Genomic DNA, 27,294 nt, shown 5'->3' on the forward strand with positions numbered 1-27,294 from the left:
TTCACCTTGGTCCCGGTGAGGGTTTCTCCCTTGAACAACAAAAGACTTGGTTTCACTCTGATCCTCCGTTTTTCGTGTAATTTCTCTCACATGCTCTTCTTGCACTAGCTTCGAATACACCTTGTTGAATGTTGGCAACGATTCCTGGGCCAGTATGTTCGACCTCACCATTTCATACAGTGCTTTATCCAATCCCATGAGGAAAAGATGCATTTTTTATTCTTCTCTTTTGGTTTCTAGGGTTGTCCCTAGATTGCACGTGCACCTTCCGCACTTGCAAGTCAGAATTTGTTCGTAATTTTCCAATTCCTCCCATAGCTGAGTGAGTTTTCCATAGTAATCCATTATGGTGCTTCCCTTCTGCTTACACTCTACGAGTTCCACCTTTAGTTGTTGCATCCGAGGGCCGTTGATAACGGCAAACCGCTCTCGAATGCTGGTCCATAATTCTTTCGCTTCCTCTTTATGTGAAATCGTTGAGCGAAGCGTTGGTTCTATGGTGTTGCGAATCCACAACACCAATAGTGAATTTATAGTCCATCAATTTTCCAAGTCTGGCGACTCTTCATCCGGCTTCTTGATCGTACCGTCCACCAAACCGAATTTCTTCCTTGCTCTTAGGGCTGTCCTCATGGATCTAGCCCATTCTTTGTAATTTTCACCCTTCAATTGGACTTGTGTAACCACAATTCCAGATTTATCGTTCGACGTAATGTCATAGGGAGAGATTGTTTTTCTTTGAGTTTTATTTTCTTCACCAGCAATTCCTTTGCTTTTATCATCGATTTCTTCATCACCTGCCATTGTTTTAGGGTTTTTGTGCTCTTTCTAATGTGGCTCTGTTACCATGTTAAAATCAAGACAGGGACGAAAATTTAGAGAGACAAGAATAATAGGAGAATGGGAGAGTTCTTTCTACTTTTCATTCATCATAATGACCTCCTTATATACAAGTAAGGTCCTCGTTACCCTAGTCTAATAAGGTAACCATATTTCAATAGAACAACAAATCGTATATTACCATAATTACAAATTCACCATAAATAGACCAAACCTATTACAATTAGACTGGAATAGGGTTCCCACCGACGCAGGGACTCATCGACTTAACCTACATGAACGGACAAACTAATCCGATCAAACCCGATCTCAATAGTTTCAAATAATTAGCCTAATTTGTTAAGTCCAAAATGTTATTTTATCCTAGAGGCTCGGAATGATGCTACGTATCAAATGACGCCGGACGTCAAGTCAAATGAATGAATCAAATGTTAGCTGATATGGCATTCAAGTCAAAGCACTATTTTTATCTGATTGGTCCGCGATTCAAGTCAACCAATTAAATCAAACAAAAACAGTTTGCTCTCATTACAATTACTCCTTACTGTAAATTAAATAAGGTCCTCATAATCCAGAAAAGATATAGAATGCATAACAAGAAGTAAGAAAGAGCTTGTGGATCAAACACCCCAAATTTCTCTACAAGTTCAAGACCCGAAAAAAATACTTAAGCACTCAGGTTCAAGTTCAAGATCGAACGCCCAAGTCCAAGTTCAAGAATGAGGTACAAATCAAAATTCAAGGAGTATAAGTTCAAATCATACATTTGTACTAGTTGAATTCATGATTATCATTCGTGCCAAAAACATAACTTCGAGATTAAGTTTAAAGGCTCTTGACTGAATAAAAGAATAAAAAAGAATTTATAGAGATTGTAACATTGATTATACGTGAATTAGAAATTATACTTGTTACACGATTTTTCTGTCTTGATTATTCAAATACTTAAATTTTACTTTAAAAAATATCAAAAATTTATACTACATCGAAAATAAAGTATCTTGACCCGGCCCTCATACTTCGTCGACTATGAATCAATATTGAGTTATTTACATAAACCTCTTCACATGAATTGGGACAGAAGGAATACCTAACTCATTGCTTAACATTTTCTTGAAGAATTTAACTATTACATGAGCCTGACATTATAAAGAATTTTCACATTACCATGTCATAGAATTTTCACATTACCATGTCACTTAAAAGTAAGTACTAATAGTAACTTTTTCATAGGAAGTATAAATTGGTAATTTGCAAAAGATGATGAATAACCCGCCACATCATTAATGTATCTAAGTTAAAAAAACATCTCTTGAATAGAAGATGATTAATGTACAAGAACACTTTTGGTCTTTTTACCCCTGGACCTTATCAACTTTGACCAAAACCCTTCTTTCTTCTTTTGCCCATTCAACAATCCACTTCTACCACCTCTTGCAACAAAAGCTATTGATTTACTCTTCTTCAAAACTCCTCCGGCACCGACACCGGCACTGATAATGCTCACGAAAGAGAAAGAGAAGGGACCCACGACGTCGGAGGTGATCCGACGATGGCGGGGAGAATCAGAAGTGGAAGAAGCAGCGGAAGACAAAGAAGAATAGGTACATGATGAAGAACTTAGTGATATTGTTGGTGTTGAAGTAGAAAGATTAATGAGTCTTTCTCTAAGACACCAATAACATACTCCAGGCTGCTGCTTGTGATGTGGGTGCTTCTTGCATATTACTTCTTGGTCAACAAAAACCATTTTTGATTGTTTGAGATATTGTCTTGGACTAGGTTATAGCTCTTCTCTCACGTAATGACCAAATTGCATGTGAGGGGAATATAAGAGATAAGACATAGGTACTATATATATAGTGGCATACAAATGGTGCGGATGTTATACGGGTGGGTTTATGGGGAGTGGGATATAGGGGGTGGATATATAAGGTAACATGTGGGCATGAGCGGAGCTAGGAGTCTGAAACCTCTTCATCGAGAAACTACACTATATATATCAGGTCAAAGATATTATTTATATACTCCCTTTGTTTCAATTTGTTTAAACCTATTTTACGCTTTTTTAGTCCAAAAAATGAATGGCTTTCACAATTTGAAAACAAATTCACTTTATGAATGATTCTGACCACACAAATTTTCAGAACTTATTTTGAGCCATGAAGTTTCAAAAGTCTTATCTTTCTTAAATGTAGCGTACTATCAAATGGGTTTAAACAAATTGAAACAGAGGGAGTATATTGTAGATGTTAAATATTCTTGACTTTTTCATATGTGTAATTCATTAATTATATATTGAATTTGATCTTTGCTAAAACATAAAGAAACGTGAAAGCAGTATAGAGACAAGACTATTTGGGGAGAATTTTCTCTCTGCCTTTGGATTCAGAATATGACCTTCTTTAAGTCTAATCCTATTCTAATAGGACTATAATTCCTATATTATCGTAATTATAAAGTAATCATATTTCAATAGGACTACAATTTCTATAATAATCTTTCATTAAAGTTCCGGCTTTACGGCTGCATGCGAGTTCAAGTGAACCTAATAGTTTTTGCACAAATATGAAGAAATTCAATAATATCTAAAAAATATTAATCGCAAATTCAATTATTATTAAAGAAGGACGTGTCTGAAAGATGAATCATATAGGCCAGTGTTAAATTGGACTTTGTGTCTTTGGAGTTTTGGGGGGCAGTGTGGGTCTCGACCGACTTTGCTTCCCCATTTATGATCGCTCCGACAGTTGCGTTTCCATGAAGGAATTAATGCTTATCATTTTCGTCAAGTTACATATTTAGCATTCTAGTTGGAAGTCATATTTACCAATAATTTAATCAATTGTGTAACAGAAGAAGGGAGATATGGGAGTCGAGGATTAGGGCGGAAGATTAATGGATAGTCGAGCGTTTTTTAATTTGCTAATTATGAGTATTATTATTATTATTACTCTCTTGCTGGTTTATTCTTCAATTTAATAATACTTATTGTTTTCTTTGCTTAGGTTATCATATTATTGGTTGTTGCTACCATTTTCTTCTCCCTTTTTATTCGTGTGGCATCTTTATTACTGTATTTGCTTTACATACTTAGTTTTTAATTGCGTTACTTGAGCCGAGGGTCTATCGAAAATAACCCCTCTATCTTTATAAGGTAGGGATGAACTGCGTACACACACTCTCCCAAATCCCGCTTGTGAGATTAGATGGAATATATTTTTTCTATCAAACATTGGAGTATCGCTTGATGATTTTCAACGATTCAGCCAAACAACAAATAGTGTACAATTTTTTACCTTTTTAAAGAGTCATTTTAAGCTAGTAAGGTATTTTACTAAAAGCAATTAAGTGTTCAACTGTCATATTCGGTAGTCCAATTTTCTTTTCCAAATTTTGGTCAAATGGATATCCTTAATGATGTTGGTGCGATACAGATTGAGAAAAATTAAAGCGAAAATTTATGTGATGCATTCAACATTATTAGTAGGAACAAAATTCACATGCACGTGGGCCTCCTTTTTAAAGTTTCTGCTGCGTTACATGTTGGGATCTGATTGTATTTAGGTTTGAGATTAAGACACTTCATTAGATGAGTCATAGTTCCATGTTGAAATAATTTCTTTCTTTTACTTTTATCTTAGCTTAAATGAATGCCATTAAATTGCCAAAAAGGAAATTCACATTCAATAGCTTAAATAAAGTGTTTCACGAGCCAAAGTTTCTCTAAATTAAAATACTATTTCAATTTGAGAAAGAAAGTCAGATGTAAGTTTAATAAACTAGATGTATTAAGCGACAAAGAGCGCGTTTACTTTAGTTGATTGAATATAACTGGCAGAATTCATATGCTGAAATTGATTTTATAAACAAATAATTACATGTTAGAATTTAAGTGCACTTTTGTTTTCAACAGTGTGTTATTTTCTAGTGAATACTAGAAATATGCAAAATACATTTATAGGATGCGACTCTTTTTTTTTTTCCTTGATCATTGATGTGTAAAAACTTACAGATTTGAGTTTGTATCCCAAACTTTGTACTAATTAAGATGCGACTTAATTAAAGATAAAGCATATATATAAGAAAGACTAGATCCAAGCCGTTAATTAGTTATTACAAGATATAATCACAAATGTCGATTGTGATTTATGAGTTTATTTGCTGAATGTAATTTATGTTTGCCAACACAAAAATGCTTCAGTTTGGCTAACGTTTTTTATTTTATCTATTCATTCTCCTTAAACTATCCACGTTTTGTAACTTTTATACTTAAAATTAACGGTTATTGCTATTACCCCTGATCACTACAATATTCCCTATTTAAATCTAATCGTTCATGGAAAGTGTTCATGTATCAGATTAAGTTGATGTACAATCATATGGTACTTTTTACCATAAAGTTGATATACCAAATCTAGAATATATAACAAAAATTTACTAATGAAAAATTATGTATGATATTAATAGCGTAAATATTTTACTATTTTTATGTGAAATCTAGTATATATAACTCACATCCTTTAATCAATTTACATTTACTGCATGTTGCCATCATTTCTAGCTAGTTAATCTCATTTGATAATCAAAGTCGGCAAAAGCGAATCATCGGTCCGAAGAAAGAAAAGGCCCACCAAAAAAAAAAAAAAAAAACTCACTAGGCCTTCAGAATAAAGGCAATTTTGTTCATGCTTTAGACGATCTGACTAATTCTATATACAACTAGAACATTTTCTTCTATTATATATAAAGGCGTAAGGGTCTTTTAATTAAGAGTTGTGGTGGAATTGATAATATTTCCAATTGTTATTAGAGATTTCGGGTTCGAATCTTTCGTTATAAGAAAATCCAATGTGAATCAAGATTAAGGTGGTGGACGGCAGGGGCGGAGCCAGCATACGAAACAACGGGTTCGGTCGAAAGAACTTCTTTGGTTGAATTCGTATTTGTCTTGAAAAATTCGTTGAATAAGTATAAATTGTCGACTTTAGAACCCAATAACTTAAACGAATTAGCGTTAATCCATCCAAGCCTTTCAATGCAAGTACTTCCCACCCTCGACCTGGACGAGTAAGAACACCGTACGAGGTGTTATGTGGATCATCTAGGTAATTTCATTTCAGATATTTGTCTGAATTTTGCTTCCATTGCGAGTTAATATATTCTGCGCACGTGAGATTGTCTCGTGAACAAAGGACTAAAGATTTACTAATTTCTTTTTTATTTAAATGGTTTTTGTTTTTCTTTAATCTATGTACTGGCTAGGAAGCTTCCCTTTAAGCACTTTTCTATTTTGCCATGGTTCACAATAGACATCCTTGGACTTTGAATTATTGTTCATGCACCTCTCTTTTTCCTATAAATACAATATCTCCATTCTGTATTTGTACTCTATGTTCCACATGATTCAATATTCATTGGCTAATTTGGAAAGTAATTAACCCTCGGTTTTAAATTATTTGTCTTACTTTCTTTTTAGTCTGTTTAAAAAGAATGTTTCTTTTCTTTTTTGAACAACTCTTTAATTTCAACTTTCACATGACATGTTTAAGACCACAATATTAAATGATATTTTGGTACATGTCACGTATCTTTAACTTAAGACCATAAGATTCAAAAGTCTTCTTTACTTTCTTAAATTCCGTGCCAAATCAAAACCAGACAAACAAATTGAAACGGAGGGACTATGTATTACCCGCATCAACCGAATTTATGGCCACATCCTTTTTGCTAGGGAAGAAATGCAAAAGAATGAGGGAAAATTGTAAATAGAAACCGAAAATACTCGCTCTGTCCATTTTTACTTATCCATTAATTATTGTGTTGAAAATTTCAAGAAATTATTAGTGGCTGCACAACTTTTAAAGCATGTTTAATTTATTTCAATTATTTAAATGACTTATAATAATTAGAGGTGATATAGTAAAATTAACATTTATTTATTACTCCTTAAGGGTGTGCTCAGTCAAACATGAACAAGTAAAAATGGACGGAAAGAGTAATAGATTAAGTTATTCCTTTGTGAGTAATTTTCTTAGAATTCTACAAGTACTTCAACCCCAAGATGATTGAGTTCATGCCCCTTTGCCTTTTGGTTAATTGATGTTCAAATTCCATGAGTGCATTGGAAAAGGGTCCAAGTACAATGTCATAGAAAGATTTCTGGGAACATTTCCAACTTCCAATATATTCGCATTGTGCTAATTTAGTATGACGAGCGTTCATTGTATGAATCGAGTCTTCCTTTTTCTTTTACATCAGCTCATAAAGAATTTATTGTTTTTCTCTTATCAAAACGAAATAACTCTTATTCATGCATTAACAATGCAAAAGAGTCGCGAGTATTATGTCCAAGACATATAAAAAACTGGTCATCCCATAAAACTTCATATACTAAAGTCTTCGAAAAACTAGTTAGGAAATGACTATACCTATTTTTATTCCTTCCAGTAAAAGAAAAATGAACTAACATCCAGGTTGTCCCTTAGGTGATATACGTTTTGCAGTCCAATTAAGGTGCTGACTTCAATCCTTGTACTATTATTATACAAACTCCTTTGCATATGATAGCTTATGAATTTTTCTTCGTCTTTTATGAACCGCAATTTGCAATGCTTCTCTGTTTGCCATAATTCAACAATGATTGACTTCACAACTGATTAGATTGGAGAGCCGAAGGCATAAAACACCACGTGATGAGCATCAACTGCCACCACATCTAATTTTCAATGGGTTAGGTAAGTGAAATTATGCTGTTAAAATTGATCTAGACATAATCCAAGTTAACTCGTCTAAAATATTAAGGTCAACTAAGGCTACATTATTAATTCCTAAATCAACCCATAAGAGATAAAGCAAATATAAAAAAATTACATATTTAAAAAAGGGAAAACTACGTATATATACATGCTAAGAAGAAATGCTTACGAAACGTGACGATAGTTTTCCTTATTTACAAAACATAACTATATATTACGAAACATGACGGATTTTCATATATTTTTCGTTTTTTTATTTTTTTTTCCAGAAAATATATATTTTAAAAAAAATTAATTTTTTCTTTTCTTAAAGTTGTTACAATGTTGTTGTAGTTGTATTAATTTTTCAGAAACCTAATATGAACTTTATATAAATGTGAATGAAATTCTAAGTCTTGAGCGAGATATACACATTTCATACCATTCTCATGCATAAAATTGTGAGCGTAATGTTTAAGTCTTGATCGAGATATACACATTTCATACGTTCTTCATACATAAAATTTGAGCGAACTTTTTAAGCCTTGAGCAAGATATACACATTTCATACACAAAAATTTGAGCGATTATTTTAAGTCTTGAATGTTGTATACAATGTTGTTGTTGTTGTATTAATTTTACAGAAATCTAACATGAACTTTATACACGAAAATGTGAGCAAAATTTTAAGACTTGAGCAAGATACAAATTTCATATTGTTTTCATTCACACAATTTTGAGCGTATTTTTTAAGCCTTGAACGAGATATACACATTTCATACATTTTTCATACCGTTTTCATACACTAAATTTTGAGCGAACTTTTTAAGCCTTGAGCGAGATATACACATTTCATACAACTTTCATACATAAATTTTTGAGTGAAAAAAATATTTTAAAAATAAAATAAAAAATTTAATTTTTTTTTTTTGTTTAAAGCATGTTTTGTATAGGGTTTGTAATGTTATGTTTTGTAAATATAAAACTATCGTCACGTTTCGTAAATATTTCTCCTTAAGATGTATATATACGTAGTTGTTCCTTTAAAAAATTGATTGTAGTTTCTTACAAAAATTGTATTGCAAGATGGTAGCTTTTTAGCAACTAAGTTTCATAAATAGTACACATTTAACAAAATGATCGCTTCTTCTTTTAATTGTGGTTAAGTTATGACATGTTTCCATTTGTCCAAAATTACCGAACTTGCTCAATTGAACAGCCCAAATATTGGCACCGTTTTGACGAGCCAGCCCATGGGCCTATTCAACCCAACTAAAACCCAATTTCAGCCTAGTTGGGTTAGAAAATGATAAACTGAAGGTCTTTAAGTATAGTGACCAGTGAGTGCTTCCCAGACAAATATTGTAAAATATTTGTCAAATAATAATTAGACTCTTTCTAAGGAAAGGTTGAAAGCAACCTTCAAAGTTATTGTGGGTGGGTAAGTAACCCTCCATCATTAACTAGAGATTTCGAGTTTGAGTCTTGAGAATAGAATTGTCTTGATAGCGAGCGCTTTACCCCAGAAATGAGACTGCCTATGCTATGAAATAAATAATTTAGGGCTATGGGTATTGATTTAGTCTCAATAACAGAAGCAATTGCAGCTAGATGGTGACAAAATGATCTTACATTTTGCTGAAACTGGATTCAAAATATGCTAGATATCACCTATGTTGTCGGACTTGGCAAAAATGTCGCAGGGTGCGCGTTCGATCCTTCAAAAGTAATGCATTTTTGGAGAATCCGACACGAATAAGGCAACATTTTTAAAAGTCCTAAAGAACACGGGATGTCAATTTATACGTTTAGAAGATCTTCTTATCACAAAACTTAATATAAATAATAAATAAGATAGCTAGAAAGTCATATCGAACATTAATCCATCAATCCCAGTTAAGTACAGCCCCACCATGGCACCGTCCACGAGTTCATGGCCCATTATGTTTCTTTCAAATTGAGCTTTCATCTTAAATTCAAGTACTTAAATACACTTTCCCGTTTGTTTCGTGCACAAAACTTTTTTCATTAGCTTGGAGAAACACGTAAGCTTCCACATATTTCCGATGTCAACCTCAGCCTTAGCTTGTAGAAGTAGAAATATATGCTGGTCCCTTTTTCATTATATATTTCCCTATAACAAGGACTATATAGATATAAGCAAATTTAGGTGTTAAAGTTTGTAGGTTCAAAATGAGTTTGATCTTATTCTATAGATATACTTTAATTTTTTCTGTATGTGTCATAATTTGAGATGAACATTGTTTTTTGAAGAAGAATTACGAATATATACACTAAGATGACATCATTTAAAAGATAAAGGAAATATAAATTGAAATATGACATAAAATGTTATAACCACTCGAGTCCCAAACACAAATCACTTAATTAAAAATTGAATTTGGTTAATAGGTCGACATCGCTTATACAAATCACTTCACAATGGGAGAGTCTTGCAACATCTAATTAAAAAGGAGGAAGTCAATTAGGTCCCAAACGAAAAAAGAAAACGAGTTATATGACAACTCCAACTCTTTTAAGCTGGAAAGGTTTGAAAGATGTGATTATGTGATTGGACTTTCCCCAAAATTTAAATTGACTTCCAATATTTTAAGCTTTGACAATTGTCTTATACTTTGATCCTCCCTTTGAATTGGCTCATTTGCAAACGCAAATCTCTAAATAATGAAAAAGTTGCTAATTAAGTTTAGCAAAGATCCTGTAATTTGATTCTGAGTTATGTCGAGAACTTCGATCTTGAAAGTTTGTCCATAACTTTCTTGTAAAGATTCATACAATTGATTTTTTTCCAGGTACAAACTCTTTTAAGGAAGAAAATTGAGTGATGTCATGCAATGAATCACTAAGTTGGTTGTTAAATAAAATCAATTCTCCAAATGATTTTTCTGCTGTAGACAAGCTCAAAAGTAACTCACGAAGTGATTGGTTCAAATCATTTGCAAATAAATGAAGGGCTTTTAAGTGACTCAAGTTCCCAAAATATTTGGGCAGTTTGGTTCAAATCATTTGCAAATAAATGAAGGGCTTTTAAGTGACTCAAGTTCCCAAAATATTTGGGTAGTCCACCCTCTCAAGTATATACAAAAAAATTACTGACCTCAAGATGTTTGATGTAGGGCTGCGCATAAACACCGAAAATCGAAAAAACGGACTGAACCGAATTAATTCGGTTTTTCGGTTCGGGTTCGGTTTTGGTTTCGGTTTACGTTTTTGGAAACTTCGGTGTTCGGTTCGGTGTTCGATTTTTAGAGTTCGGTTCTTCGGTGTTTCGGTTTAGACCGAAATTTAATACATTACCCAAAAAAATAATTAAGGAATTTTTACTTGTTGTAGCTTCTTTTAAGACCTAATTATTAAGAATAACTACCTTTTCATTTAATTATAATTAGTAGCTACAGTGATTTTGTAAATTACCATTTGTAGCTACACTCAAATACATAAGGTGGAGTGGCTGAAGTGGTATTGGGCGAGGCTCGCCCCCTGCCCGCCCAGGTTCGAACCCCCCCAACAACATTTGTTTTCTTACATATTTTACTTAGCTTCCTCTCCTTGTATTTGAGTGTCTTTGAGCCAAATACAACAACAACAGCCTAGTGGCTCAAATACACATACATTCAATACACAGCCCCAGTGGCTCAAATACACATATGTTCATCACACGAACAAATACACAGTTCCTTCAAATACAAATACACAAATTTGAATGTATGTGTATATTTGACATACACATACTTAAGAACAAATACACATACGTATACACATATTTGAACTAATACACATACGAACAAATACACATTTCTATCACTGCTTCTAATATACATAAACATACATACGAACAAATCACTGGCATACACAAAATAGATATGACGAAAATACACTCAAATACACTCAAAATACAAGGAGAAGAAGTTAGGAAAAAAATATGTAAGAAAAGTAATGTTGTTGGGGGGGTTCGAACCTGGGCGGGCAAGGGGAGAACCTCGCTCAAATACACGCGAAAATACACAGCTTATGCGTGTATGTTTGCTACGCCCTCTAAATTAGAAAAGGTAGCTATGGTTGGTAAGTTCCACCTTTAAGGTAGTTATTCCTGTAAGTTTGCCAAAAATTAAAATAGTCTAAGCCCATTAAGTTTAAGCTCAAAAAAATCCCAATTATAACAAGCCTAAAAAAACCCAGTTGTAATATCCTTAACAAAGGAAGGTGACTAGGATGCGTCTTTAGGATTAATGTATGTCCATTACGTGTTTTCTTAATTATTCTTACTGTATGTATATAACACCTAGTAATCCTATTTCATGGTTATGGTTTTCTGTTCTTGTGTATCCTGTTTGTTTGATTTTGATTTCAATTTATCAGTTTTATGTTTTATTGCTTTTGAGAATATGAATTAGTGTAAATGGAATCGCTTCTAATATCATATAAAAAAAACCGAATTGAAAAAACCGAAACCGAACTTCAAAAAACCAAAAGAACCGAACTGAACTAGTTTGATTCTGTGTTCAGTATCCACCTTCAAAAAACCGAAACCGAAATAGCCGAACCGAAGTTTGAAAAAACCGAACTGAAGAACCGAACGCCCACCCCTAATTCATGTACCCAAAGGCTTCAGGGATGAGATATGGTAAATGATTAGCAGAGAGATCTATGGTAGTATATCTCGTACTCAAACTGAACAATCATCAAAATGCAGAGGATGAAGGCTTATTATAATGAAGTATAAGAGCAAAAATCAAACAGGAAGAGACATTAGATGAGAGTTGAGCCATTGAAATGATTGGATGGGGAAGGTCAGAAACACCTACATCTAATTTCTCTATAGAAAAAGGATTTAGTTATTTGTTGTAACCAATCTTCTGTTTCAATATGAACCATATAAAGATTAAGGTCACTTAAAAGAACAAGATGAGGAAGCCGCTCAAGGTTATTCACTATTAGATCGGAGTTCTTGCTAAGCTTAAGAATCCGCAAACGGGTAAGGTTTCCAAGCTAGTGAGGAATTTCACTGCAATCCATAGTATTAACGCCCAAGTATTTTAGATGCTGCAATTCAAGCAATGAAGGAGTCATATTGCCCCTTTAGTATGGAATATGTAGAATCACAATATGACCTGTTCTATTGCTACACTTCAGACCTTCCTAATTGCAACATTCCTTTTTCTCTTCCTCATGAATAGAAAATAGTGTAGTAAATTTCCTTGAAGAATTCTCGAGGCCTGACCGAAGCTTGTCATCCCTCCAAGAATCAAGAAATGACGAAAGCTTATGAATAAAGAATATGGTGTTTCCAAGAAAGTAAATTTGGAAGATGGAATGAATGGTATTCAAATGAGAAATTTTCTGTTTGAAATGTGTTAAGTAATATTTGACTGTAACTTTTTCTGTTGGGGCGTTTTTATCACGAACTGAACCATATTGAGATTTTTAATAGTAACAGTTTAAATAATACTCTTACATGTTTAAAAAGAAAACTCACGGGGATGGAACAAATTGATTAAAAAAATTAAATGCATTAAATAATTAATTATCTGACGAGGACTTGTTAAAAGGTTAGCAGACAAATTTACGGAGATAAAGCACATACTCAAATTGAACAATCATCGAAATGTAAAAAGGGACAGCTATCGAAAATTAAACGGTCAAAGATTTTGAATGAGAGATGAGATGTTGAAATAATTGGATTAGGAAGGTCACAATCTTCTAAATGTAATTTTTCTTGAGGAAGGCGCTTCATATTTTTTGTAACCAATTAAGAATTTAATATGATTAATAGCTAAATTTACTGAAAAACTAATATTATTATATAAGTATTAAATATAAGTTTCAATTGTAATTAAAAAATGATGAAATTATATTATTGAAATCAGTTCTATTCTGTGTGTGGCTATAAATTAATGATAATAGCCACAAGTGCTCTAGTCAATAGTGGAACTAAGTTTGTGAAGGGGTCGTACTGAGCTAATCCTGTCCCATGGAAGTAAAATTGTCCCGATCCCTTGAAAGTGAACCCTACTGATTCCTTAATCATCCAACACTTGCTGAACAATAGACTTGACTAGATTTGTTATTTGAAGGAGAACTGTAGGAGAAGCTTCAATTGTTAAAGAGTTAACTGAAACTCCACAAGATGCCTAACATAAAACTTGAGAAAAAATTTAATACATCTACCGCCAGCCAAGTTTTACTTTACAACCCTTCCCAACCCATTCTCCCATCTCCTTCAAAAGTGCTCCAACTTCCTTGATAGTTGATGACATCGACTTGACTGTCTCTATCCATTTATCCGTCGTGGATGTAAGGACATAGACGGTGTATCCGCATGACAACAGACCGGATACTGCTAAGCTTGGAAGTGCTGGTTGTCCAGATGTTCCTCCTCCTAAGATCAAAGGTAGGTGTGTCAATGGTTTTTCGAAAACCGACTATAACCGACCGAACCAAACCGATTATTAGGTTCTTTTAAATAAAACCATACGTTTCTATGTAAAGCTATAACCATACCGAAAATTAAATGAGTTTTTTTATTTTACAAAAAGAAACCGAGAAAATACCGAACTGTACCGAATAAATTTATATACATTAAACATGTTTTATATATCAACATTTATATATATAAACCATATTTTATTTATTCTTACTAAAACTTAAATATAACAAAGCATAAATTATTTCACCTTAAGCTTAGGCCTTGTGGTGAATCAGTAATACCTAATGTCTCAACCTAATATGTTGTTCCAGCACTACTGGTAATAGTGAAACTAAGGTGCTTCAATAGTGAAGCGATCCTGATCATTTTCAATTCGAAAATCTTTAAATCTAGTTCTCATAGAAGTGTTGTATTTGCTTTATAAGGTCTTAACGAGTAATTTTTGTCGTCTTGTGAAGTTTGTTCACGTAGGATGAAGGATTAATCTATTTTGAGATTCATGTTTTTTTTTTTGTTTTTTGTTTTTTTGAACTTTGGTTATTAGATGGTCAAATATATTTTTTGAAAAAGTAAACGAACGGGAGTTTTATAATTGAAATGATCTCAAAGTTTAGTATTGTCTAACTTTTTGTTTATGCATTCTTACCCACTTTCCGAAAATGTTATTATGAGATATAGTATTTTCAAAGTGCTTCTCTTCCCTTATATTACTCATGAATTTTTTTTAGACACCCCGTGCCAGATTTAATATTCAACTGGAATATGATATTATTTTTAGTCTATATTAAGTGGAAGAAGAAAAAGAGGGTCGTGGATGACGTGGATGACCGGCCGAGGATCAAGTGGGGGAGTTTGACTTTGTTTAGCGCCTAGGAGATGGGGGAGAAGTGTTATACCCCATTTTAACCGGGTTGAATTAGAGTACAACATATTGGAGATTCCTGTTTGCTTATTTTAAGGAGTCGCCACCTAATTGATTTTAAGGTGAATTAGGGCACCTATTTTATTAACTAAGGTAAAGCCTAACTAAACCTCCGTTAATGATCTGCTTAATTTTAATTCTAGGTAAGGGTTCTAATTATCCTAAAGGGAAGGGGTTAGGCATCCTCTAGGATCCGTTAACTACGGTTTACCGGCCAGACTTAGGTTAATTAATTAAGGTTAAATATAGTGCTTAAATTTCAAGAAAACGGCTTATAATATTACTAAGGTTTTAAAGGAAAATATAATAATGCTGTTTAAAATAAGGTTTAAAAGAATATGCTAAGCCTTTAAATAAAAATGCTATTTAAAACAAGACTTGTAGGATAATTTGCACAAAAGAGATTTCAAATGCTATTTAAATAAACTATAAATATTGCTAAGTTTTAAATAATAAAGTTCTTTTAAAAATCAAACTTTGCAAGATATAGATGATTTGCATTATATTTAGAAGCTTTTAAGAGAAGATCTAGCCAATTAAAATTGAGAACAAAATTACATTATATGTAAAAATCTAAAACTATCTTATATATAGCATGCAAAAGGTGATAGGATTTTCTTTATCTTTTTACTAACTTTATCTAATTAGATTTGTATAAATATGTTTAGTTGGATGGATTTTGAAAGAAACAACATTTATAAAATATACTTATTATTATCTCCATATTAATGATGGTTTGAAATCTTTAAGAATAATAAGTATGAATTATGATTCCCTTTAGCTTAAATATAATTATGCCACTTCATAAATCAATTATTCTAAGAAAGATAAATGTTATAGGTATTGTAAATAATTTTAATATAATAAAAGAGAATGAAACTCGGGGAATTAATTGTTAGTCTTCCTAACTACCCATCACTAAACTAAACCCACTAATTTACTAAAATTCACTTAAGCTAAAGAAAACAAACAAACAAAGAGTTAGTCAAATAAAACAAGTTAAATGCATGAAACAAAGTAGAGGCTGATATAGAATCAAATGGGCTCAGCCCATTTTTAAGGCTGCTGGGATCAACGATGCTGTTGAAAATGGGCTCAGTCTATTTTAGACTGTTGATCTGTCGTCGTTGCTTTGTTATTTGGGCTTTTGGCCCAGAATTTGATTTTTTCTATTCCCTTTTCTGATCATATGTGCTTGAGGGAGCGAGAGGGATGAATGAAATGGCGATGCGCGTTCGATGTCTAACGGCGGCTCTGTCTCAAAATGAGACTGCTCAGACGGTGAGAGTCTTTATGAAGACTCCAATTTGCTCCGAAGTGTACATGTGAAGAAGGAAAATAAAGATTAGCACGCAATCCCAATTAACAATACTTAACAGAAAATTGGAAGAAATAGAAGAACCGGAAAACAGATGGAATTCAACTCATATGACAACCGAACGTGAAGACACCGAATAATAAAATAAATAAAAAATAAGATCAATTTATACACTAAACTCATACAATATCCAAAATAGAGCTAGACTATCCATGAAGTCAAACTAACAAATTCTTGATCCAAAACAAGCTAAAACGGAACCAGCAAATTAACATGACAAAGCAAACAAAATTGAAATTGCACTAATTCCTCCGTTGAACATAATAAAACAAAAAATGAAGATATTCGGAGAAGAGGAAAACTTATACCAGATTCATTATTTGACTCTAAAAGGCTAACATTTAATGCAAAGTGAAACAGCACATATAGGAAGACTAGCACTTAGTTTATCAATACATGCCTATTGAAGCAACCTGTTAAAAATCTATCTTGCAAACAAGAACGGAAATGATTCATTTTTTAACTCTTCACCTCTAGATCTTTAAAGGTGATAGTCCTGGAACTCAACTACTAAATTATATATTTAAATACTAGGATTCGAACTTAGCCAGCTTTTAGGGAAAGAACATGTTCTCATCTAATAGACAGACGATTAACACTCATAAGCTGAACAGTTCCATAACTTTATCAACTCATAGGCAAGCAAATGTTCTTAGTTTCATATTATGACTCTATTCATCTTAAATCAGTTAATGGATATAGAATTTTTTTAAAATAAGCTAAACAGACTCATCCATATGAATATATAGCTAACAGATTCAATATGACAAACTCCAGTCATACTAATGAAACAACAAGAATAATGGACTAATGGACTAGCAAATGACTCCTTAAGCATAACATTAGGCATGATTTTGAGAATGATCAAAGCTCATACAGAACAAGGACTAGGCTGGGCTGTGAAATGCCATCATACCAAAACCACTTTTAACTAACAAAACAGAAAACAACCTCGGCACACACACCCACAACATGTGAATGATTAAACTAGACTAACCGGCAGTTATGCTAACATTACTACTGCGTAACAGCGATAAAACAAGATAACTAAGCATGCTTATATAGGCAAATGATTAAACTAAATTAACTGGGCATGTATAAACTATCAAACTAAACATAAACAGGCTAATAACTCATTAACATACGGCTAAACTAAACTAGCAAACACAAACAAAACAGAAATTAAGGAAAATAGCTAAGAGGAAGAACAACTAACAACAAGGAACTGAGCCAAACAGAAGACTAATCTTAACAAAAACTGGAATTCAAGCTCACCCTTTATACTGATACTCAATCATATCGAATAGCACACACATCATGCTCTTCCTAACCATTTAAACGCTTCATTACTTTACACTAATCTTAACAAACAAAACAGGCCAATACTCGACACACCAAACATTCATCTAAATATGACTTAACACACAGTTGAATGAAAATATAAACTAAAATATGGAGGAAAATTACCTGCTTCGGGTGCAGCGAAGTGGGGCTCGAGCTTCCGATATACCTCGAAACACTTCGAATCTCCGAGTTTGCGTAGACTCGGATGCGAAAACAATAACCAGAGCAAAAATGAGAATAAAGCAAATGACTCGACGCAATCCGAACTCGATCTTCAGTCAGAAAAGCATTTTTAAGCACGAGACATTTCAGATCTCGCCTGAAATGGTGAAACCTCTACTGATTTAAAGGTGAAGGAGGGTTGGAACTTTCTCAAAAAAAAGAGGAGGAAGAAGGGTGAAGATGCCACTGCTATGGTCAAGCTCTTCTGTTCAAAGTGGAGGATTACATGAAAATGGTAGAACCAAAAACCTCTCGACAGAGGAAAGGAGTTGGACGTTTTTCTTTTTTAGGGGATTTCAGCTACTGAAGACTTAAGGGGTTTCTGCGGCTAAAACCTTGTTCTTGGGGGGACTTTCATGAATCGAAAAATCCTCCTCTCTCCATTTAACTCAACAACTATTTATAGGGTTTTTTAGGTTTTGTGTTGAAGAAAGGAAGGAGGAGCGGGAGAGAGAGAAGAGTGGGGGACAAAGGTGAGTGGGAGCGGCGGTGGTGGGGCGACGGAGATGATGATGGAGGAAAGGGAGCGGCGGTGGTGGGGCGACGATGATGATGAAGAAGAGAGAGGGAGAGCGTATGAGAGAGGGAGAGGAGTTAGGTGGGGTGCGGCGGGTGAGAAAAAGATGAAACCCTTAGGGGTTTCATTTTGTTAAAAATGAGAATTGGGCCGGGTCGATTTCCTTTTGGGCTGAATTGGTTGAAAATGTGGGTGAGTCGGATGAAAATAATGGGTTAACCGATTTGGGCTTGCTATTTTAAAATATTGGGCGGATGGAAGAAATTTGTTTGGCTTCTAAATTTAAATAAGAGACCCATTTTAAATTAATCATATACTGAGTGTGCTAAAATATCCCCAAATATAAAATATGTATTTATTAGTATTTAGATGAAAATAAAATGATGCCGTAATTGCCGTGCGGTAATATATTTGAAATTCAACAGTAAGTAAATGCTATTATTAAATTATGCGAAGATAAATGCGATGCGTGTGCATAAGAAAAAATGTCAAACGATAAAAAAATACGACTTATAATAATACTGGTAATAATAATAATAACAAAATAATAATAATAATAATAATAATAATAATAGTAGTAACGGTTGTAAAAGATAATGACAGGATAATGAAATGCCGGTATTAATAAAAGCTAATAATTATAGTAAAAAATATAAATAATTTTGTTTTAAAATTGCCAAAATATTAGAAGCGTAAAATGGGTATTTTGGAGGAAAGGTGGGACAAAATCGGGTGTCAACAAGAAGTTGATAGCTATGGGGGCTTGGGAGAGTGGGGGGATGCGAACAATATGTGGGAGATGATGGCCAACTGCATTAGGGAAGCAGCTAGAGATGTACTGGGGATCTCGAGAGGTCATCGTGGTGGGCACCGAGGGGACTGGTGGTGGAATTGAGAAGTCCAAGGGAAAGTGGAAGCAACGAAGGTGGCGTATGTGAAGTTGGTAGACAGAAAAGATGATGAGGAGAAGCGGACGAATAGGGAAAATATAAGATCGTGAGAAAGGAAGCGAAGTTGGCAGTTTCGGCGGCAAAAATAGTAGCTTTTGAACGCCTATATGCAGAACTAGAGGACAAAGGTGGGGATAAGAAGTTGTTCAGGCTAGCCAAGGTAAGGGAGAGGAAGGCACGAGATCTGGATCAAGTAAAGTGCGTCAAGGACGAGGATGGCAAAGTATTGGTGGAGGATGCTCTCATTAGACGGAGATGGCAGTCATACTTTGTTAAACTCTTGAACGAAGAAGGTGACAGAGACATTTTGTTGGGAGATTTGGAGTACTCTGAGAGGCGTCACAATTTTGGGTATTGTAGGAGTATAAAGGCAGAGGAGGTTAAGGTTGTTGTTTGTAGGATGCGTAGAGGAATAACGACTGTAGACCGACGAGATCCACAGGAAGTTTTGGAAGAGTGCGACCGGAGTAGTATGGGTTTGGAGTAGGCGATCGGGTTGTTTAATGTCATTTTTAAGACGACGAAGATGCTCGAGGATTGGAGGTGGAGTACGATGGTTCCTTTGTACAAGAACAAAGTTGCAACAAATATAGAGGTATCAAGCTGCTAAGTCACACTATGAAAGTGTGGGAAATGTTGGTGGAGATGAGGGTGAGGAGAGGCGTGTCCATTTCAGAGAACCAGTTTGGATTCATGCTGGGGTTCTTGACTACAGAAGCCATTCATCTTGCGAGGAGACTGGTGGAGCAAGAATTAAGAGGAAGAGAGACTTACACATAGTTTTCATCGACCTAGAAAAGGCTTACGACAAAGTGCCAAGTGAGGTTTTATAGAGATGCTTGGAGGTTAGAGGTGTACTTGTGGCATACATTAAGGCGATCAAGGACATGTATAAGGGAGCCAAGACTAGGGCAAGGACAATAGGAGGAGACTCGGAACACTTTCCAGTGGAGATAGACTTGCATCAGGGATCAGCTCTTAGCCCATTTTTATTTGCCTTGGTGATGGATGGTTTGATGCGATAAATTCAAGGTGAGGTGCCATGGTGTATGTTATTCGCGGATGACATAGTCCTGATTGGCGAGACCCACAATGAAGTGAATGCTAAGCTGGAGGTTTGGAGACAAACTTTGAAGTCTAAAGGGTTCAAGTTGAGTAGGACCAAGACAAAGTACATGGAGTGCAAGTTCAGTGATGTGACATATGAGGCTAGCGTGAAAGTAAGGCTTGGTACCCAGGCCATCCAAAAAAAATGAAGTTTCAAATATCTTGGGTCTATTATACAAGGAGATGGGGATATTGACGATGATGACACACATCATATGGGTGCAGGATGGATGAAATGGAGGCTCGCTACAAGAGTGCTGTGTGATAAGAAGGTGCCACCTAAGCTTAAAGGAAAGTTCTACAAAGTGGTAGTGAGACCGACTTTATTGTACGGGACGGAGTGCTGGGCAGTCAAGAACTCGCACGTCCAAAAGATGAAAGTTGCAAAAATGAGAATGTTGCGATGGATGTGTGGGCACACTAGGCGAGATAGGACTAGGAATAAAGATATCCGGGATAAGGTGGGAGTGGCATCGGTAGAGGACAAGATGCGGGAAGCGCGACTGAGATGGTTTGGGCATGTGAAGAGGAGAGACACAGATGCCCCAGTGTGGAGGTGTGAGAGGTTAGCTATGGACGGTTTTAGAAGAGGTAGAGGTAGGCCGACGAAGTATTGGGGAAAGGTGATTAGACAGGACATGGCGCGGCCTCCGGCTATACAGGGACACGGCCTCGGAAGAGGCTATGGAGGACTCGGATTAGGGTAGAAAGCTAGTAGGTAATCCCACGTATCCCTTTGTACTAGTAGTCGCGATTTTGATCTTCATTTTATTGTCCTTTGATTCTTGCAACTATATGTTGTTTTTTGTACTTCAATTATCGTATTTATCTATGGTAGCTACTGCTTCTTTTTTCTCAGACTACTTTATCATGGCTTTTTCGCTTTTGTTAGTTTCATTTTCGTATTGCTTTAAACGTTTTGTGCTTATCTGACATTTTCTTGTCATGTTTTCTCTTGAGCCGGGGGTCTTTCAGAAACAGCCTCTCTATCTTCCGAGATGGGGGTAAGGTCTACATACACTTTACCCTCCCCAGACTCCATACTGTGGGATTTTACTGGGTATGTTGTTGTAATATCGTTTACTTAATTAAGATGGAACCAATGTCTTGGTTTAGTTACTACAACAATAAATGTTGTCTTGTATGCCAAAAACATATCATTTATTTGTGTAGTTGTTTTAGTTGACGCTAAAAAAATATCAAAAATTTACCAAACTGTACTGATATTGAAGAAAAATCGAAATGATTGGGATGGTTTTAAAAATTTAAGTTTTGGTTATATATATTACAGTAACCGAAATATTGGTATGGTATAAAATTTTCAAAACAACCCGCCGAACTGAACCATTACACCCCCCCCCCCCCAAATCAAAGGGGATCTAGGAAGTAACCTAATATTGTGATATTGCTCAGTTTTCCAAGTCACTCTTTGATACTCCTCCTCTGACATGCCAGGGACGGGTTCTACTAGGAGAACGACATTAGGCAGATAACTGTTTTCCTTCAACTCCAAATCCATGTCCGTGTATAATCGAATACAAGACACCTTTTGCTGCCTCGTGTTAGTGATATTGGCTTGTGTTGAAGTCCCTATTGTGTCGACCGTCCTTGTTGTATCATCAGGGACTGCTGTGCCACCCGTTAAGCTAATATTCTCAATTATATTTTTTTTTCTTGAACAACCACTTAAGAATTAGGAGTCATTTTCCCTAATTTCTCCCTAAAAAAAACAATAGAAGATATGGGAAACAGATACATGCTAAACAGGATAAAATAGCACGTTTCTCTAGTTATGACTGACTTAACCTTTTCAATATACTAATTTTCATGGACCTTTTTAGAGTATTTTGGCCTATTCGTTCCTCAATTTAGCTTTGATTCACCGCGGGATTGGAATAATTTATAAATTTGTAATGAAATACTAGTGCATCAAACTAAGAGTACAAACGGAGGACTCTGTAATTAAGGCAGACTAGAATGTAGATTAATGCAACTCGCAGTTTTATTGAAAAGGAACAAACACAAGAAGGAAAAGTCATATTCTCTGATTGAGACTCATTTCTATCTTAAGGTTTGATTTTTCTTAAAGTATAGCTCATGAGTTGTTTGTTTTACTATTGAAAATCAGTGAATTTGGTCGTTTTCGGTTGAAAGTTTATTTATTTTATCTGATTTCTTTTGAAAATCAATATTGTTTTGTTGCTACTTTGTTAGTTCTTCTGTTATGCTTTGCTCAGAGCCTATTAATTTGGTGTCTACTTTCTATTTAAGCAGTTGATGGAGGATTTAGATGATGAATCTACTAAAATAAGCTCTGCAAGTGCTCCAGGTGGATCTAGGAATACTTCTATTTATTGGGAAAATTTTGATAAGCTACCACTTGATAGTAATCCAGATAATAGGTTGAGGGCACTATATAAAGATTGTGGTGAGATTTTTCTGGCTGACAATCGTGCTGGAATGTCAAGCTTAGAACAACACCGAGCCAAGCGCCATAAAGATGTGTTAGACTCGAGTCGTTATCCCGTTGTTGATCATGGTATGTATCCTGAAATGGTTGCTAAAGCTGTAGTAAGGCATAACTTACCTTTTAAGTTTGTGGAATATGAAAGAATAAGAGAGATACACAATTTTTTGAATCTCACTGTGAAAACCGTTTCAAGAAATACTTCAAAGGCTGATGTTTGGAATTCCTAGTAGAGTATGTTTGACTGCTGACTTGTGATCATCAATTACTTTAAACGATTATTTTTGTCTAACTACTTATTTTGTCGATTTAAATTGGATTCTACAAAAGAGGGTTCTAATATTGCCATGTACCTCCACCATAATGGTCAGATTTTAGGACCATAATTGATTAATTTTTTGAAGGAATGGAGTATCAAGAAAAAAACATTTTTGTAAACTTTAGATAATGCATCTTACAATGAGAAAGATGTGGATAGTCTGAAAGAGCACTTGAATTTGATGGATTCTTTAGTATATAACGGGATGACATTTATTGCGCCAATCCACATTTTAAATCTCATTGTGAAAGCAGGTCTAAAGTCAATCGAGGATGCAATCTTTAACATAAGAGAGAGTATTAGATATGTGAAAGGTTCTGAGGTGAGGATCATAAAATTTGTAGAATGTATCAAGTATCTTGGGTTGAAATTGACTAGAAAAGTGCGTCAAGACATGCCTAAGAGATGGAATTATACTTTTCTAATGCTTGAGATTGCTATTCCTTATCGTCGAGCTTTTTTTGACTTCAAACTACTTGATGCAAATTTTAAATGTTGTCCTTCGGAATGTGATTGGGATAATGAGACTATTGCCAAATTTCTAAAGCCATTTGATGAGATCACTACTTTATTTTATGGAAGCCAATATCCAACAACCAACTTGTTCTTTTATATAGTGTGGCAAATCCAAAAATTCATAAAGAAAGAGAAAAATAGTGATCATTCTAATATTAGGGCAATGGCAGGAGATATAGAAAAGAAGTTATAAAAATATTGGGAAGAATTTACTCTAATTTTATCATCGGCCGTTGTTCTTGAACCTCGATTCAAGTTAAAGTTTGTAAAATTTTGCTTTCAAAAGTCTAACTTGTCCACTTGTGATGAAAAGTTAAAGGTTGTTGAAGATAATTTGCACAAATTGTTTATCGAGTACTTGCGATTTGCAACTTCTAACACTAAATCGGTGGAAAGTACGGATGATGAATGTGATAATGAAATGAGAGATGAAATGGATGAGTTCGATTCGTTTGAGAATCAACCATAGTCTAGTTGGGGAAAGACCCAATTAGAAAAATACTTAGAAGCACCTGTACTTAATCGTAAGGCAAATAACAATCTGGATGTACTCAAGTTTTGGAAAGATAACATGACTAACTATCCTGAACTCTCACTCATGGCATGGGATGTTTTAAGTATACCTATTAGTACCATTGCATCTGAGTCAATGTTTAGCACTGGAGGGCGAGTGATTGGAAAATATCAAAGTTCGATCTTACTAGAAAATGCGGAAGTTAAGTTGTGTGCTATGGACGTGGAGGTACGATTTTTAATTTGTATATATAGTATCGGCTTGCTTCAGTTTCCAATTAATCATCTATAACAAGTCCTAGAAGTCTGTTAGTGTAAAAATTCGAGGCTAGATATATATGCCTCTGAAATTGTTCACCGTTACTATCCCCGTGTGCATTTTATCTGGATTCTTGCATTTCTACTTCATCAAATAGCATTTGACTTTCAAGAACTAGATAAATAATGAGAATAGTAGTGTGACCGTGTGAGAAATACCAATGTCAATATTAGTGATAGTGAGAAGTCTTGGAACTGGATTGAGTCTGAACCTTCATTTTTTTTTTCTTATTCTTTTCTTATAGCTTAATATTTAGTTTTGTTTATTTTAACGGTTGTTGATCTGACGAAGATGATATTGAAATTGATCTGGAGAAGATAATGTTGTGAATGATAGGATCAAGCATTTCTCAAGTCATATTACCGAAAAAGCAGATTAGTGCGTTTGTGCTGGAGCTGGAAAATACCGGGTTCGTCAGTGACATACTTATCAGGCTTAGCTAGGCGTTGTTTTGGAGATTATGTAGTTTCATGGTGCAGTTGGAGCTGAACTATTATTTTATTTCTGGACTAACGTTATTTTCTTTTCTAATGGAATTAGATAAATTAAAGGCTTTCATTATTTTCTTGATTTGGATTATTTCATTAAAATAGGGATAAGTTCATTGAAATATTTCTCCACTTTATCTGTATGGATTTGGACCATTATGTCAATTCATTATTGAGGGTTTGCACTAAGACACTATATTTGGTAGTTGAATCCCAAATATAATGACACATGAGGTAGTTATTTTATCCCAAAGTGTACTTTTGGTGAAGATGTATATCTGGAAACATTCAGTGGACTAAAGAAAGGGGTGGGTGAATAATAATAATAGCCAAGAGAAGACGATGGGGCCTTTTCTTTGGTAGTATAGTATTAGATGGCATTGGTTCGCTTTTGTTAGCTTGTTTCGGTTCTTTAATAAGTGTTTTTCCACGAGTACAGGTGAGGGAATGTTTGGGTTAAGTTAGGCGGGTTGGGTTATAATCTACTTTTTAACCCAACTTGACCCAACCCATTTTGACCCAAGTATATCTAGGTTGGGTTGGGTTTTGACCCATTCATTGAATTAAACGGTTTGATCCAACATAATTTGACCCAACCCGCCCATTTGTCATTTCTAGTTGAGTGATTTTCTGAGTGAACTATCCTAATTGAGTGACCATCTGATATATTATCTCATTTATTTTCATCGGCTATCAATAACCTTTTTTACACTTCCCTTTCGTAGGGCCCTTTTTGTCCTGGCCCATTAGACATTTGGACGTGTGTATTGGGCCCAAGACCCCACAAAGGAAAATAATCTGGATGGGTAGTTTTTATTTTCTCGCAATGTGGATCTTTAGACCACAGTCTAAATATATCTCTTTTGAGCAACTAAAAATTTTATGTGAAAATGTTAGATTATAGCCTAAAATTTTCTAAATTATTGCAAACGTTAGACGACAGTATAATATTTTGTATGTAGAGTTGAATAATATATGAACAAATATTAGATTCGAGTCTAGCATTATGTAACAGGATAATTTTAAGAGCTATATTTACAATTTTTAAAATTAGGGATAAATCTGATAGTGACGTCACTAAGGGACAGTTGCGTAAATCAGCACGTTGATGGGTAGGCCCACTTTTAAAGCTCCTTTTACTCTGCTTGAGCTGATGGCCCATTTCATGGGCCCAGCCCAAAGAATCTTGTGGGCCGGTCCCTGCCTTTGGATCCTTTCACTTCCTGTTTTCCCATGTCCCTATATTTCAATGCACTCTCCCTTTTTTTAAAGCTTACTTTTAAATTAACAAAAATGAAAGATAAAATAAATTCTCTATTTTTTCCTTTTTAGGGGTATAATGTACCATTAATTAGTTGAAAGGAAAGTAGAAGAGAGGAGGACCTTAAGTGATGTACTATCTGAGTATCTCTTTTTCTTTTTGTCTATTGTTCAATGTTTTTGATCCATTCATTAAAAAGGTAATTTAATAGAATTAATCACAAAATATATTTGATTAAATTATCTTAATTTCTCTCTAAATTGAGTATGAAACTATGAATATATGAATTCTTTGAGTGTAAGGGTGGAATTGTAAAAATAAAAATAAAAATATTAACATTTTCTCGATATTTTAAATGAGACAAATATTTTGAATCAATTTTTTTAAGCTAAACTTATTAAAGATTAGAGAAAGTAAAATGAAGTTGCAACCACTCAAATCTCGAAACAGAGGATATTTCAGTAGAAATTACTTGTCCCCCGTTTTTATCAAAAAAAGAAAAAAAAAGAAAAAAGAAGTTAGTAGAAATATATGTTTTCTGTACTTTCTGAACATCTTTTAAGAGGTCCATCATTATTCTAACAAAAGAAAGAAAAAACGAAAGAGACTAAGCTATAGGAGAAGACAAAGACAAACATTTAACTTCACTTTGCTTAACTCTTCCCAATTTAATTATCTCAATTCTATATTTTTATTTTTGTCAAATTGATAATTTCTTTTTGTGATAGTCAGGTAAACTGTCATAGTTTAGCAAAATAAATCAAAGAAAAATTGAAACATATTTTTAAGTATCCGCAACTAGTTATATTACTTGTACCAAGAATTTATAAATACCTCTTGACTCTACAAAAAACGAAAAGAAGAAGAAAGAAAGACACAATGCTTGTACTATATATGATGACATAATCTAGTTGTGTCCTTCTACTCAACACGATTATTAATTTAA

The 27,294-nt window shown here is 34.4% G+C and overlaps 1 protein-coding gene across 1 annotated transcript; it reads right to left on the reverse strand.

Annotated features, from left to right (window-relative positions):
* Positions 1-1,912: 1,912 nt before the first annotated feature.
* On the reverse strand, positions 1,913-2,642 carry LOC132066948 (uncharacterized). The gene has a single exon (XM_059460133.1). It carries the CDS (start codon positions 2,588-2,590, stop codon positions 2,168-2,170), a length of 423 nt encoding a protein of 140 aa, XP_059316116.1. The 5' UTR covers positions 2,591-2,642; the 3' UTR covers positions 1,913-2,167.
* Positions 2,643-27,294: the final 24,652 nt, after the last annotated feature.

The sequence above is a fragment of the Lycium ferocissimum genome, chromosome 8 (genome assembly GCF_029784015.1).
Source record: "Lycium ferocissimum isolate CSIRO_LF1 chromosome 8, AGI_CSIRO_Lferr_CH_V1, whole genome shotgun sequence".
NCBI classification, from domain to species: domain Eukaryota; kingdom Viridiplantae; phylum Streptophyta; class Magnoliopsida; order Solanales; family Solanaceae; genus Lycium; species Lycium ferocissimum.